General features: G+C 37.6%; 1 protein-coding gene across 9 annotated transcripts in view; it reads left to right on the top strand.

Annotated features, from left to right (window-relative positions):
• eif4g3b (eukaryotic translation initiation factor 4 gamma, 3b) overlaps positions 1-14123 on the top strand; it is a 315184-nt gene that overhangs the window by 209934 nt on the left and 91127 nt on the right. For 8 of the 9 annotated variants that reach the window (XM_072245247.1, XM_072245245.1, XM_072245248.1 and 5 more), the window contains 3 exons: positions 3745-3870; positions 10670-10757; positions 12959-12997. In XM_072245247.1, the coding sequence (XP_072101348.1) occupies positions 3745-3870; positions 10670-10757; positions 12959-12997 (253 nt within the window). The remainder of the gene's footprint in view (positions 1-3744; positions 3871-10669; positions 10758-12958; positions 12998-14123) is intronic. The other variant, XM_072245246.1, reaches the window with a different exon arrangement.

Genomic DNA, 14123 nt, shown 5'->3' on the forward strand with positions numbered 1-14123 from the left:
ACATTTTTCTTTTTCTATTTTTCTCATTATTGGCATCACAAGTGGAGGTGAAGTACTTTGCATCAAATGCTGAAGCTTAGAACCTCAAACCACCTCCCATCAAGATGCATTGCACAAGGGATGCAAAATTTAAATGAAAACCAATGACACCCATGTTGCAGATACTTGCCCAGTAAGGAAGAGAACAGAGATCACTGTAGTAGCCAATCAACATACCTACCATGACTGCTATTCAGAATCATTCAACATCTGGAGCCCACCTATCCATAGCCTCAAAATCACAGTTAACTAAAATTCAATGCCATTAATGGGCAGATTTTTTTAAACTAAACAGATTTTGCAACCAAATAATTTTACTTCACATTTTGGGCAGCACTGTTCAAAAACAGCAGCCTTTTATACTTGTGTATAGTTTTACATACTGAATCCTGTCAGTTTTGATACCACTCCATCTTTATAGACCAGTAAGCCTCATCTGAGGCTGCTTGCCAAGTTAAGAGTCCATGGTATTACAGGAAAATTACTGGCATGGTTAGAGCATTGGCTGATTGGTAGGAGACAGCGAGTGGGAATAAAAGGATCCTTTTCTTGTTGGCTGCCAGTGACTAGTGGTGTTCCACAGGGATCAGTGTTGGAACTGCTTTTTATGCTGTATATAAATGATATAGATGATAGAATAGATGACTTTGTTGCCATGTTTGGAGATAATATGAAGATTGGTGGAGGGAAAGGTACTCTTGAGGGAACAGGTAGGCTGTGGAAGGATCTAGACAGATTAGGAGAGTGGGCAAGAAAGTGGCAAATGAAATACAATGTTGGAAAATGCATGGTCATGCACTTTGGTAAAAGAAATAAGTGTGCAGACTATTTTCTAAATGGGAAGAAAATCCAAAAATCTGAGATGCAAAGGGACTTGGGAGTACTTGTGCACGACACCCTAAAGGTTAACTTATAGGTTGAATTGGTGGTGAGGAAGGCAAATGCAATGTTAGCATTCATTTCAAGAGGTCTAGAATAGAAGAGCAGGGATGTGTTGCTGAGGCTTTATAAGGCACCAGTGAGGCATCACCTTGAGTATTGTTCTCCAATCCAGGCACTATCCTAACTTACTAATGTCGTCGTTTCTTTCTAATAACTGAACAAATAGTTTGAAATTTTCTTCTTCCTTGTTAGTGACACCATGGTCATGAGGATAGCAACAATTTGAGAAAAGAGTTGTCATCATTTTTTCAGAATATTATGATACCCAAATCACTGGCCTGCCAGTTTCATCCAAATAAAAATACCTCAGAAAATTGAGGAGCACCGCATGTGGCAGGGTGTGAATACCAAGACAGGTTTGAACCACTCAGGTTGAGGATGTGTAGGGATCAAAATAAAACTTAACTGAAGGAATTTTGATCCTTCAGTATTGTTAAGATATTCAGATTATCGTTTGGGCAGGTATTAGGACTGTACAGGTTTATTGTCACCAGCTCGATTCTGGAGTAGTTTGAGCTGATCATTGCTTCATGTATTTTAAGTAAAACTGCAGTTATATAATTCCATCAATTTTTGTCTTACTCATGCAAATAATGCTGAAATTGGAGCCTTATGAGATTCCAGAAGACCTTGGCTGACCATTGCAGAACTCCTGTGCTCTGTCCACAGCTGTTATCTGGAGCTCGTGGTTGGCAGCCATTTTAATTATCCTCCTGTATCCCACACGTGTCAATCTGTCCTCAGCCTCTCCTCTCAGTTTAGAGCAGGGATTCCCAACCTTTTTTTATGCAATGGACTCCTACCCTTAACTGAATAGATCCATGGACCCCAGATTGGGAACCGTTGGTTTAGAGGAATACTACCTCATATTCTGCCTTGGGTGATTTACAGCCTGACTGTTTGAACATCGTATTCTCCACCTACAGGTTGTTTCCCTCTGTCCCTTCTCTCTCTTGATTGACCCAGTTCTATACATACATACACGCACGCACACACACACACACACACACACACACACACACACACACACACACACACGCACACACACCCACCCAATCACCCTTTCTTTCCCCTCCTCTATCATTCTATCTGTCCATTAGCCATATAGCGTTCTCACAGGGTATTCTCACCCTTCTCACTCTGCAAATCACAGCATTCCTGTCCACTATTCATCATGTGCAGCCTTTTGTTTCCACTTATCACATCTTAGCCTCTGTCGCTAATTCTATTCTTCCCTCCTTTGTCTGCCTCTCACAGTTCTTTACTTGGATCTACCTAGGGCTTGCCAGTTCTTGTTCCATCCCTTACTTTCACCTCTTTGTTCTTGCTATCTCACCTCTTCATCTTTCAGACCAGATTAGGGGCCTTGACCTGAAACTTTACCTATTCTTTTCCCTCCACGGTTGCTGCCTGACCCACTGAATTCCTCCAATTTCTTGTCCATTGTTCCAGATTCCAGGATCTGCAGTCTGTTGTGTCATAATTTGTAGGCATTAGTCTGTTATAATTTTATCATGTTTAGTGCTGCTCTCTTGGAACCTCACAGGCTTCAGGACTTTCAATCATAGATCGCTAGTACCGGCTGCATTTTATTTCCCTCACTCAATTCAGGTGTATGGCATATCTCTGGCAGATTGGATTCAATCTAGGATTAGTTTCAGAACTGCATATATTTATAAAGGTAAGCAAGTAGCCATAACCAAGACATTTATGTACAATGCCAGAGGTTAATAGACAGCTATAAGGGAAAAAAGATATCTGTTGCTAGGGTAATACATCATTTATTTGTTTTTGAACACTTTGTTTCGTATAAAAATTGTGGTTCTTTTTCTTTCAGGTGCATACACAGTCCATTTGAAAAACTTAAAAGGCAATGCTGCTGCTGAGACATTATGTTCCAAGGGTGTTTCACCCGTTCCTCTCTTTCAGATTACATTAAAACAGAATAGGATTGGTTATGTTAAAAACAAAACTAGTTCTGCCATCTTGTGAAAATACCCCAGCATTTATCTTAAGTCAGAGTATTACATTTTGTAAACCTCAAATTTATTTGAGGCTCAATCAAAAAGGGCTAATTTAGTTTCACAGCTTCCAGATGCTTCCAGCAATGCAATTCCTTGATTCTTTTACATTCTGAATGATTTTTACATGTCTTCGTAGTTGAAACTGCTTTTGAATGATTTTGGGGGCGGGATGCTAGCGCAATGCTATTACAAGACCAGTGACCCAGGTTCAATTCCACCACTGTTTGTAAGGAATTTGTACGTTTTCTGCATGATTGTGTGGGTTTCATCTGGGTGATCCGGTTTTCTCACACATTCCAAAGACGCGGGTTAGTACATTAATTGGTCACATGGGGTATCATTTGGCAACACAAGTTCATTGGGCCAGAAGGGACTGTTACCATGTTGTATCTCTACATAAGTAAATGAGTGGGAATATGGAATTAGTGTAGAATTACTGTAAATGATGTTTGATTGGTATGGGTTCATGGGCTAAAGGACCTGTTTCTGTACTGTATTCTCTGACATTTTCATGTATTTCACACTATTTACATGAGAAGAAATTAAAGTTTGAAACTTTAAATCAAGCATCATGACCACCACTTTCCGACCATAAAGCCAGAGAAATTATTTTATTTATACTACTCAATTTGCATGACATCTGTTTATATTCCAGAGCAGGGAATGTTTAGTTTAGAAAATAGTTTTTTTTAAACCTGTGTTGTAAATAAAAACTTAAATTTTGGAATTTTTTCTGTAGATTAGAATCCGTGACCCGAATCAAGGAGGCAAAGACATCACTGAAGAAATAATGTCAGGCGGAGGTGGAAGTAGGAACCCAACACCTCCTGTTGGGAGGCCAAACACCACACCCACTCCACCTCAGGTAGTGAGAATTTATCTGATGACTTCAAAATAATGAACAAGAATTCAAAGTACATTGGTGGTTGTCAAGAGTTGAGAATTGTATTCATTTTTTCAGTTCTATCTTATTTTGGACCATTCTAACAACAAGATCTTCACCAAAGCAATATCCTAGAGCTGTGATAGGCACCATCAGAACCGTGTGTCAAAGAATATTTAACAACTGGGGCAGGTTGTCATGGAAGAATTTACATGCCTTAATGAGATTGTGAAAGTCTGTGTTATGAATCTTCCTAATTTGCAACTACAACACCATTAATTATTAAAAAAAACTGACTGAATGGTAGCAGAATGGGCATTAGTTAGTCTTTTTTTTCAGTCTCCAAGATATAAACAATGATATCCCACAGGAATCTGTACTGAAGTCTATTTTTTTTAATAATGTATATAAATGATTTAGATGAAGGCATGAAGTTTGTGACTATTAAATTTTCTGATGACATAAGATTGGAAGAAAAATAAGTTGTGAAGAGGAGACGAGAATACTACATAGGCTTTAGATAAAAGTAAATTAGTAGAGAAGGATCATGTAAAAGTGACTTCGTAAATTTTGCCAACAAAAAATTAGGGAAGCTTACTGAATGTTAATGATTATTGCTAGGGAGATTGTATATAAATATAGGGAAGGTATGCTTCTGGGTAGAATCTAAGAATGAAGCAGGCAATCACTTTGCTGGGGGTATATTATAGACATCCCAATGGTCAGAATACATTATATTTAAGGGAAAGATATGAAAGCAAGTAGCAGAAAGTTGCAAAGGCAGTAAAGTTATAGGAATGGGGGGGTGGGGGGTGGAATTAACTTTTCCAAAGTTGACTGGATTTGCTGAGTGCAAGAAGAATAGATAGGGGTGGAATTTGTGAAGCGCATCCAAGTATTTTTTTGAGGAAATATGTGGGAATTTGAATAGAGATGGGACAGAGGCAATGTTACCTTGAGGAATGTAACTGTAGTTGGAAGTGTTGGTGGGCGAGCACTTTGGGGAAGTGACCATAATTCCAGGTTTCAACGTAATTATGGAATGAGATGAGGTTGATCCTCAAGTTAATGTCTTGAATTGGGTAGAGGCTGATTTCAGGAAGTTAGTAAGAGTTCAGGGTCAGCAATGGTAAATGTGAAAGGTAAAGACAGCATGATTAAGGGATATTGGCAGTTTGATTGGGAGAAAAGAAAGGAAACAAGTGACAGATATAGGTGTTTGGATCTTGAGAGTCTCCTGAGTCTCCTGAGGAGTAGTGTGAAGGAGAGAACTTAAACATCCTTGGCGAGCAAAAATAAGGAGAATCCCAGGACAATTTTTTAAGTATATCAGGAACAAGATGGTAGCTGGGGAAAGAATCAGTTTGGTTGAGCCAAAGTATTAATCTGTGTGTTGGGGGGGCAGGGGGCAGAAGGATGTGGGCATTATCCTAAATCAATACTACTTGCCTGTGTTTGCCAGGAAGTGTGTGGAAGATGGTGAATTGAGGTCTTAGATGGGTGGCATAAGGAACTTTGTAAACCTCAGGGCTTGACGGCATCTAATGAAGATATTTGCACCTCACTGAGGTGTCAGAAGACTGGAGGGTAACTAGTGTTGTTCCCTTTATTTAAGAAATGCTGCAGTGATAAACCAGGTAACTATAGGTTGGAGATCCTTGTGTTATTAGTCAGAAATTTGTTGAAGAAAATGTTTAAGAATGTTTAGAAATCCAGAAAGAAAAAAGTAGCAGATGCTCGGAAACAGGAAGATTGAATTAAGGCAAGACATTAGACTTTGTCTATATTGATTTTAGTAAGGTATTTGATAACGGTCCTGAATCCAGCAGGTTAAGTAAGGAGCATGGGTGGGATCCAAAGTGAGCTGGCTAATAGGATTTACAATTAACTTGGATAATTAAAATTTAAGTTTAAGATTTAAACTTTGAATCAGAAAAAGTTAATTTTATGATTGATGGTGTACCTCAAAGATTGGTGCTGGGACCCTTGTTTGTTACATTAGTGACTTTAATGTGAATGTAGGAGCTATGATGTAAGTTTTTAGATGACAAAGTTGGTGGTGGTGTATATGGTGAGGAAGATGAGTGGGATATAGATCAGATGGAAAATTGGTAGAGCACTGGCAGGTAGAATTTAATCCCAACAAATTTGAGGTGATGCATTTTTGGGAAATCACACAGGGTAGGGTATCACTCAGTGGCCACTTCATTAGGTACTTCCTATACCAAAAAAAAAAGAGTAACTACTGAGTGTAGTAGCCCATCCACTTCAAGGTTCAATGTGTTTTGCATTCAGAGATGCTCTTCTGCACACCACTGTTGTAATGTGTGGTTATTCCTGTCAACTTGAACCAGTCTGGCCATTCTTCTCTGACTCCTCATTTTCAAGATAGTTTTGCTCATAGAACTGCCACTCACTAGATGTTTTTTGTTTTTCACCCATTCTCTGTAAACTAAAGAAGGTTGTGCATGAAAATCCCAGGAGATCAGCAGTTTCTGAGATATTCACCAACAGTCATTCCATGGTCAAAATCACTTGAAACACATTTCTTCCCCATTCTGAACAACAGAACCTCTTGACACAAGACTGGCTGATTTGATATTGCATTAATGAGCTGGTTTTCCCAATAAAGTGGCCTTTATAGGCTGCTCAGAAACTTTGATGAACAGAGGAACCTTGGGGTCAGGGCCATAATTCCTAGAAAATGAAAATTCGGGTAGCTGAGGTGGTGAAGTAGGCATATAACTCATTTGCCTTCATAGATCATAGAATATAAAATATAAAAAGTTTGGCTGTTATGTTGTAACTTTGCAGATTATTAGTTAGATTGCACTTGGGCACTGGTTGCTATACTCGAGGTGAATGTGCTGATAGAGTTCAGGGATTTGGCAGGATGTTATCTAGAGTGGAGGATTTCAGATTCGGGGGAGACTGGATAGGGTCAGTTTGTTTTCCCTGGAGCGAAGAAGGATGACCTGGTTAGAGGTATATAAAATGACAAGAGGCATAGGTTGAAGTAGATAGAATCTTTTTCTCTTGGTAGGATTATCACAAATAAGAGCATCTGTGTTTGGTGTTGAAGGAAGGAGTTGTAAAGGGGATCTGAGCAAAAATTTATTTTTAGACAAGGATTAGAAGGATTTTTAACCAGTGTGGAGAAATGGGAGAAGTGTAGATGGGCAGAAAGGTTGGCATGGGGTACCATTTCCTGTGCTGTACAGCTATGACTCAGTACTGAGAAGGTTTTCCCGATTAAACAGAAAATGGTGAAAATTCTCAGCAGGTCAGCCGATAATGCTAAGAAACAGAGTGAATGTTTCAGGTTGAAGTCCATTTACTATTTCTAGGCCAAAGTAGATAGATTCTTGATAATCAAGAAATTGATAAGTTACCTTGCAGAGGTGGGAATATAAAATTATGTTCTCATCAGCCATGGGCTTTCAAAATGACTGGGCAAGCATTAGGGGTTGAGTAGCTTACTCCTGTTCATAATTCATATATTCAAGAATTTCGGCCTGACTCTATAAATGGCACCACTGATTTCCATCTGTAATTAAATGAAATGATTCCCAACCAAACTGTCATATTGTTCTCTTCTACTCCTGCCTGCCTTACTTTTGTTGACCACTAAATTAGCTTATAGATAAAGATATTTGGAATGTTTCCCTTGGCCCTCATCAATTTTTACAAATGCACCAAATAAAGAATCCTATTTAGATGCATCATGGCTTGATCTAGCAACTGCTCCGTCCATGATGGCAAGAAACTGCAGAGTTGTAACCACATCTCAGCACATCACAGAAACCAGCACCCGCTGAATGGACTCTGCCTACACTTCTTGCTACCTTGGTAAAGCAGCTAACATAATCAAAGATGCCACGCACCCCAGTCATTCTCTCCACCCTCCCCCCATCAGATAGAAAATACAAAAGCCTGAAAACACATACCTTCAGGCTGAAGGATAGTTTCTACCCTGCTGTTATAAGATTATTGAATGGTCCTTTAGTATGACAAGATGGTCTGTTGACCTCAGAATCTGTCTTGTTGTGACCTTGTGTATAAAAGTCTACAGGGGCACTGAACTTTCCCTATGCTGTGACATTTATTCTACACTGCTATTATTTTACCTTCTATGGATGGTATACAAGACATGTTTTTCACTGTACTTCAGTACATTGACAATAGTAAGCCAATTTACCAAATTATAGCTCCTTCTTACTCAGAATATCTATGAGTTGTCCACAAGGCAACTGGCCCAAGGCACATCCACTACTCTATTTATTAGCATCCAAGGTAGCATGTGGTGCTTAAGTGTCGTAATGACAAGTTCACTGAAGGTGACCGCATACATTTTGGCTGGATTTCTACAGCCTGAGGTGTGTGAAGTCTAATTGCCTTTTGGAGCAGCTGCTGAGCTGCCAGCTGTCCTTGCTGACAGAAGAAGTATTGTTGCCAAACCTCTAGCTCAAATGTTTGAAAAAAATTCCATGCATATAATCCGACATACATAATACAAACAACGTAATTGAGTTTTCCACATTTAATTTTATGATAAACTAAATTATCAATAGACAATAGGTGCAGGAGTAGGCCATTCGGCCCTTCGAGCCAACACCACCATTCACTGTGATCATGGCTGATCATCCACAATCAGTATCCAGTTCCTGCCTTATGCCCATAACCTTTGATTCCGCTATCTTTAAGAGCTCTATTTATCTCCTTATTGAAAGCATCCAGAGACTTGGCCTCCACTGCCTTCTGGGGCAGAGCATTCCACATATTCACCACTCTCTGGGTGAAAAAGTTTTTCCTCAACCCAGTTCTAAATGACCTACCCCTTATTCTTAAACTGTGGCCCCTGGTTCTGGACTCACCCATCACCGGGAACATGCTTCCTGCCTCCAGCGTGTCCAATCCCTTAATAATCTTATATGTTTCAATCAGATCCCCTCTCATCCTTCTAAATTCCAGTGTATACAAGCCCAGTCGCTCCAATCTTTCAACATATGACAGTCCCGCCATCCCGGGAATTAACCTTGTGAACCTACGCTGCACTCCCTCAATAGCAAGAATGTCCTTCCTCAAATTTGGAGACCAAAACTTCACACAATACTCCAGGAATTAAAAGATCTTTAGTTCAATACTGTTGAAGAAATAGAAAGTAATTTTTGCTTACCAGATCAGAGAAGTTGAAAACTAGAAGATATTATATTGGAGTTGAGCATTAGAGGGAGACATTATTGATTTCAGAGCCTTTTTTTTAAAGCTTTTTGGCTTATTTTTAAACTACTGGAACTGAATTACAGCAGTATAATTACTACATAATGTAATTACTGATACTAAAATTGTAATGTGAAGATTTGCTGAAATGAAATGTATGCTTACACATCTTGTTTGAAATGTTGTCCGTGTTTCATGTCATATTGAACTTATATTTGTTTGTCTTCAGTGTTACAAGATTCATGTTTCCACTGAGTTAAACTGAATTTACAATTAAAGACCTTTAGAAATTCTGTTCTTGCCCAGGCTACTTAACAGACTATTTGGAATATTTCACTTGTCATAATTTTTTTAAATGTACGTTAGATTGCTCGTAATTGCCCCCAAATTTAGACTATGGATAATATCCATTGCAGTTATTTGCTGATTTATTTTGTAATAGATAGTGTATTTTCAGGTGTGTGTGTATGGGGTGGGGGGGGGGTAAATCATGATAATTTTCTTTTCAAATGAAAAATTTCATTCAGCACTCCTTCAAAATCAAAACCTCATTGTCAATGTGATTTAAAGTGGCAACTATCGTGGATTCAGAATGATGGATTTGTCTCCATAGTTGAGGTATACTATGACCTGTAGGTAGAAATCAGGAACTGACTATTTGTAAGTTCTTGCTGTTAAAATTTACGCTATTTGTCACCATCACTTATGAGTAAATGAAGATTGACACAGAGAAAGAATCTGTCCCATTTCATTTTTTCCAATTTTCTTTTCCATTTTCCTTTTCATCACTCTCCTGACAGTTAAAGATCTATGTTGACGATACTTGAGGGTGTCTGAAATTAGGAATTTACTATCAACAAGCAAAATGTTTTAAAACAATAGAATAACTGCATGCTTGATTTATAAAAGCCTTCAAATTCCAAACTAAAATTTTAATTATCTGTTGCCTAACTTAGAAAGATTAGATTGATTTAAACAGATTTATGTTGTATTCTGACATTCAGTGATGCAGACATCAGATTTAGATAACTGCCGAGTTAAAGTCATTTGCAATTCAGTTCTTTAAACTTAATCCCTATTTTAACTGGTTACAACATCTTTAAAAATTGCCCTCAGAAGTAACAAAATTAATTTTCTGGTTGAGCACATTATTTATATTCATTATTTTATGATGTCAAATCTTTTGGAAAAATCTGCTGCATGTTCATGTTGCAATAAGAGGTTAATAAAAGACAAGAAAACATTGAATTGAACTTTTTATATTACAAGTATTTGGCTAGTCCTGAATCAAAAAGGACTCTTGGAGGGAACACTGAGAATTTATTAGCAATGTTCTGTCTGTTTGTCTTTCTTGCTGTTGTTAATGGTTAATCCTGTTTTCTTTCCCTTCTCATTCCTGCTTACTCCATCTCTCTTTGGTTTTGTTTTATTTTAATTTATTGACCTATTATGAAATTTCATGGTAAACTGTTTTACATATTTTCCTCTCGTTATGTGTTCCATGTGCTAGTTTTTGTGTCCGCACCCTCATTATCCTCACCTATTGTACCTCAAATCCCAGCAGCTGCCCAGTCAGGTTGCAGATCATGCACCAGTTTTTGGAACTGTGGAAAATACTCACGTGGCATCAAATGTGGACTTCAAGCAAGGTTTGTTCATTTCTACTCTGGCATAATTCTTGTAATATTTCAACTGGCAACTATTATTCTTTGAGTATTGACCATCTGGTGGGAGGAGTGAATTAAAGGATCTTTATTTCATTTTGCAGATTGTCTTCCAGTCAGGTAGCTGCCATGAGATACTTGTGTGAAATTTTATGTGTAGCTTGATTCTCTTTAAATCTAATTTTCAGTAGCTTAATTAATTTAGTTTCATTTACATTATCTGTGGAAGAAAATTTCCAACTGTCACTGAAGACTTTGTATTAATTAGTTTTCACAGTACCATAAGTATATTATTGCCCTCTTGTATATGTTTATATTAGCAGTTATGTTTCTTTTTGTGCTTGATACCAGTTATATTACTATGTTAAAAATTAGCAGAAGAAATCATGGAAGAGTATGTCTATTATTTCACAGTAATACTTGCAATAGACTTTGACTCTATTGGAAGTTTCTGTTGAAGTGGCATGAGCAACTAGCCTTGATTATTTTCCAATGTGCAGGTCTAAAACAGAAAGTAATGTGTTGCCAGTAAATTAGGTAGTATAGCAATTAGCGTAACTATAACAGCGCAAACAATCTGGGTTCAATTCCACCGCTGTCTGTCATGAAGTGTTCTCTCTTGACCACGTGGGTTTCCTCTGGGAACTCGTTTCCTCCCACATTTCCAAAGATGTATGGGTTAGTTGGTCACATAGGTGTAAGTGAGTGGCATGAAACATTGAAACATAGAAAATAGGTGCAGGAGTAGGCCATTCGGCCCTTCGAGCCTGCATCGCCATTCAGTATGATCATGGCTGATCATCCAACTCAGAACCCTGTACCTGCCTTCTCTCCATACCCCCGATCCCTTTAGCCACAAGGGCCATATCTAGCTCCCTCTTCAATATAGCCAATGAACTGGCCTCAACTGTTTCCTGTGGCAGAGAATTCCACAGATTCACCACTCTCTGTGTGAAGAAGTTTTTCCTCATCTCGGTCCTAAAAGACTTCCCCTTTATCCTTAAACTGTGATACCTCGTTCTGGACTTCCCCAACATTAGGAACAATCTTCCTGCATCTAGCCTGTCCAATCCTTTTAGGATTTTATACATCTCAATAAGATCCCCCCTCAATCTTCTAAATTCCAACGAGTTGGGTTTAGAAGGGCCTGTGACCATGTTGTCCATCCAAATAGAAATCAAAAATAAATGATAATCAAGTTGCCTCTTGTTAGCTCATATAATGCTTCAAAGACAGATTTCTTCAGAAAATGAAAACCTGTCCATTTTGCTCTATTTAAGAAAGAGCCATTTTCAATTTCTTTGACAAAACGGTACAGATAGTATTCCTCACATTCCCTCTTAAAGTGCCTTCTTAAGGAAGACACATAAACTGCGAGATATCTGTTAAAGCTTTGAAGGGGATATTGTGGTTAATTAAGTACAGAGGTATGGCAGAACAAGGTTCCATATGACAGTGGAATGTGATGAAAATCACTGACCTGGCAGTACAGGTTATTATTTAGTATTGAGATATGATTTTGCCCCCTACCTTTTGAACCTTTGCATTTTCTTATTCTGCTGAAATTATTTTGAATGAATTGGTGTCTGGATCCTTGAGTTTTGCCCATAATATCAAGTATTGTGGTGAAACATGTTGACTTTAATTATTATTAAATTGACTTGAGTCAACTGCCTGATGTTGTTTATGGCCAATTCTTGCTTTATTTTGTTTCTTGAATTTAGCTGATCATATTCAATGTTTTGATGCAATTAATCAATAATCTAAAATTAAATTAGCTAGAATTGAGCAATATTAATTATGGAAAGCAAGTATAAAACTAGCAGTTTTAGAAAAGCATCTTTTAGTTCAAAATCGTGTACTTGGAAATGTACAGATTTCAGTGATAATGTAGAAGTTATTCCTGGAGTAAGGAGGCTTTACACAAATTACTGTCTTTAATTTCCTTGTATACAATTTCTTGGAAAACATACCGGAAATTTTCTTATACTAGCAGCACAGAGACATAATAGTTTTCTTAGAAAATTTAGTTTTATTGAAGTACTATTAATTGACTGTATTAAACATCTAGAGTTGTATATGCAATACTTTCTTGGAAGGGACCAATAAATTTCAATAAATTAAAATTTCCTACATTTACAAGTTCAGGTATGGTACATGCCATAAAATGTTTTTATTTATTTCAGTGGAACGGACTGAAACTGCTGTTACAAAACTGAAAACAGGTATGGAATTAATATAATTTAAATGTCACAGTAAAATGAAGCAACATGTTTCAATCTCAGTACTACTACTGTTTAATCTCAGGTTTGCAATTCTGAGGGAGGGACATTTAACTGAGTGATTAAGTTAAGAAAATTGACAGTTTGCTGCCTTTTGAGTGATGGAAATAGGATATCCCAATGTTCAGTACTTTATCACAATATTTACAAGCTTGGTTTTAATTATTATATTGTCACTTTATTTTGGAAATGTGTTTGAATGTCCTTCATACATTTGATCCACTGATTTAAATTTTGTTTTGTAATATGACATTCATAGAACAACACAGCACAAGAATTGGCCCTTTAGTATGCTATGTCTGTATTGAACATGATGCCAATCTAAACTAATCACGTCTGCCTGCATAAGTTCTATCTCTTGATTCGCTGTTCATCTATCTGTCTATCTATTTCCTAAATGTTGTTTCTCATGTTTGCTTTACTCCCTCCTCTGGCAACTCTTACCAGGTACTTCGTCTATTTCTCTCTCTATCTCTATCTCTCTCCCTATCCCCCCCCTCTATCCTCTCCCCCTCTCTATCACTCTATCCCCCTATCCAAATCAGAATGTAACGTATTCAGGTTTGCAGATGATAGAAAGCTAGGTGGGAAAAAGTGAACAGTGAAGTCATTGAATCTACAAAGCTTGTAAGTTACACACCTGGTCAAGCTGTTAGAAAATGGAGTACTGTGTGAGATTGTGCATTTCCTTCAGAAGAATTTCAACAAAAATAATTTAATATGGTGAGAAACTAATGAATGGTTGCATACAGAGAAATGCAGAGACTAAATGTGCAGGTTCAGCAAGTATTTATTTAAACAACTGACAGACATTTAGCTAACCGATTTGTATATTTGCCAGACGATGTACATCTCTTTTGCACAAGTTTACAAACACTTGCCGAGATTATATCAAGTTTTTAGAACACTTTGGGAGCACTGCATTTTTAGTTTCTGGATTTAAGAATCTACCATCACAAAATTGATTGCATGGTGCTTATATGGAAACAAAATGAGAAAAGTTGCTTTGTACTTAAGTTTAGAAAAGTGAAAGGGTTTTTTTTACATAAAAATACATGACTAAGGGCTA

The sequence above is a fragment of the Mobula birostris genome, chromosome 27 (assembly GCF_030028105.1).
Source record: "Mobula birostris isolate sMobBir1 chromosome 27, sMobBir1.hap1, whole genome shotgun sequence".
Lineage (NCBI taxonomy): Eukaryota > Metazoa > Chordata > Chondrichthyes > Myliobatiformes > Myliobatidae > Mobula > Mobula birostris.